This window comes from Fulmarus glacialis, unplaced genomic scaffold (genome assembly GCF_000690835.1).
Source record: "Fulmarus glacialis isolate BGI_N327 unplaced genomic scaffold, ASM69083v1 scaffold26253, whole genome shotgun sequence".
NCBI lineage: Eukaryota > Metazoa > Chordata > Aves > Procellariiformes > Procellariidae > Fulmarus > Fulmarus glacialis.
The window spans coordinates 901-2,809 of record NW_009203987.1 but is presented as its reverse complement, the minus strand read 5'-3'; the positions used below and the strand labels follow the sequence as shown (position 1 = coordinate 2,809).

The following is a 1,909-nucleotide window of genomic DNA, read 5'->3' as shown; positions in this document are numbered from 1 at the left end:
CTGAAATGAATGAATTTGAATGTTGGAGAAACTGAAGAGTCTGTACTGCTACCAAACAAATCAGACTGTGCAAATCCATGTTGTTTAACTGCAGTGCTGAGTCACATCTGGATGGTGGACGTGCCTCACCAAATACCACACCCTGGGAGCGTTTCAGCACTTCCCCTCCTACCAGAACACTGCCTTAAAAAAGAACTGCTACAGTGACATGATGAGAAGTGATCTTTTCCTGCCATATGGTGTACGTACATTTAAGACTTTCACAAACATTTGGCCAAAAATTGTATATTATAGTATTTCCCAAGCCACTTACACTACACAAGCCATTCTTACAGGATATGCTGTCCAAGGACATGTGACCTCGACCTTACTTCTCGCTCCCCTACGTGCCATCCACCAAGAAAAGCGTTGCATCCTTGCAGGCTTTGATTGTAAGTCCTCAGCTTCCGGAATGCAGCAGTTAGACTTCTGCGTTTTTCAGGGACTCAAAAAAACCATTTAGTTCATATATTCAATGTACAACATTTTCAGTAAGTGCTTTCACACTCTGTTCATAAGAACAGTTAGGTCACTTCACACCACAGAGGTGGTACTTTCCGGGTTTACACGCATCAATCTTGAAGCATTTCTCAGATCCTGTAGCTGCTTGGCTGGCTTTCCAACTCCTTCCTCAAACCTTTTTTCCACAACAGGAAGGACAGTTTCATACAGGAAGGATGCATTCTGCCTAATGAATGCCTTCTTCTCAGGGTCCTGTTCACACCGTAAACTGTAATCAACATGCTGGACAGCCACCAGGATGATTTCCACAAGACTCTCCAGAAGAACCATATGCAGCTCTGGAAAGTAAAGCTTTAACGCTTCCTCCAAGAAGGCCATAGTCTGCTTAGTGAAGGCTACCACAGTATAGCTAAGGTTGACCCAGCAGTCATCACCCGTGTATTGGTCAAAATTGCCTACCCCGCAGCTCCTCATCTCCTCCCTGAGTTTCCCCAGTGCCTCTGGAGTCATTAGGTTCATCCTTCTCCACATCTCCTCAGAGTTGCGGTGCTTAGTGGCCTCAATGATGATATCCTTGTAGCTCTGTAAAGCACCTTTGATATCCTTTACCAGAAGGGCATGAATGATGAAGGTGAGATCCAGTCCAATCTCGCTAAGCTGCTTGCAGTGCTCTTTAGCTACCTTGGGTATTAACGAAAAGCAAAGGGTGTTAATAGTGTGCAGGCCCCCTTTACATCTTACATGTTTACCAAATCTATCATTCTCAGAAAACGGGGAAGCATTACTCATACTTCACTTATTTCGCCTGCTTTAAGAAATTCCTTATTAATGAGAAATTAGCCTGCTTTAAGAAATTCCTTATTAATGAGATATTAATAACTGAAAGATAAACCCTGTCGGTCAAAAATACACCGGACAATTACATTATAACCCCCACAGACACACTTTTTTTTTTTCTTCTTCCTATTAGCAGCTGAAAGAAACCATAACCTGAGAAAGTTAGTCTTGCAAAAAATTATGGAAATGTAGTCCAGGACAGGCTTGGAAAACAACCAAAAAGTCTTCAAAATACTCATCATTTAGATGATCATTTTAGGACCTCCTAGAATAAACACATTTTGCATTTCTGATAAAGGCAGGGGTTTTCTTGCTGTGTATTTTCATCTTAATGCTTTCCTCTGTTAAACTGAAAAAAACCAAACCAACCCCAAATGAATATTAACCTTTCAATGTAGGAAACCTCTCTGGAGACCCACTGAAGAGTCAACAACTAACCTAGGGTTAGCAAAAAGGATTTACAAGCTTTGCAGCCTTTGTTTTGGCCATCATGTCACACCACCCTCTTTGGACCCTCTTACCTTGACGCACTCTGCCGCAGTCGACAAGCTCTCTTTACTATCAAATACTT

The 1,909-nt window shown here is 42.1% G+C and overlaps 1 protein-coding gene across 1 annotated transcript in view; it reads right to left on the bottom strand.

The window, feature by feature from the left end:
• Positions 1-255: 255 nt before the first annotated feature.
• EXOC8 (exocyst complex component 8) overlaps positions 256-1,909 on the bottom strand; it is a gene marked incomplete at its 5' end in the record, with an annotated part of 2,550 nt that continues 896 nt past the window's right edge. The window contains 2 exons of the mRNA XM_009574827.1: positions 256-1,182; positions 1,860-1,907. Of these exons, the coding sequence (XP_009573122.1) occupies positions 574-1,182; positions 1,860-1,907 (657 nt within the window). The remainder of the gene's footprint in view (positions 1,183-1,859; positions 1,908-1,909) is intronic.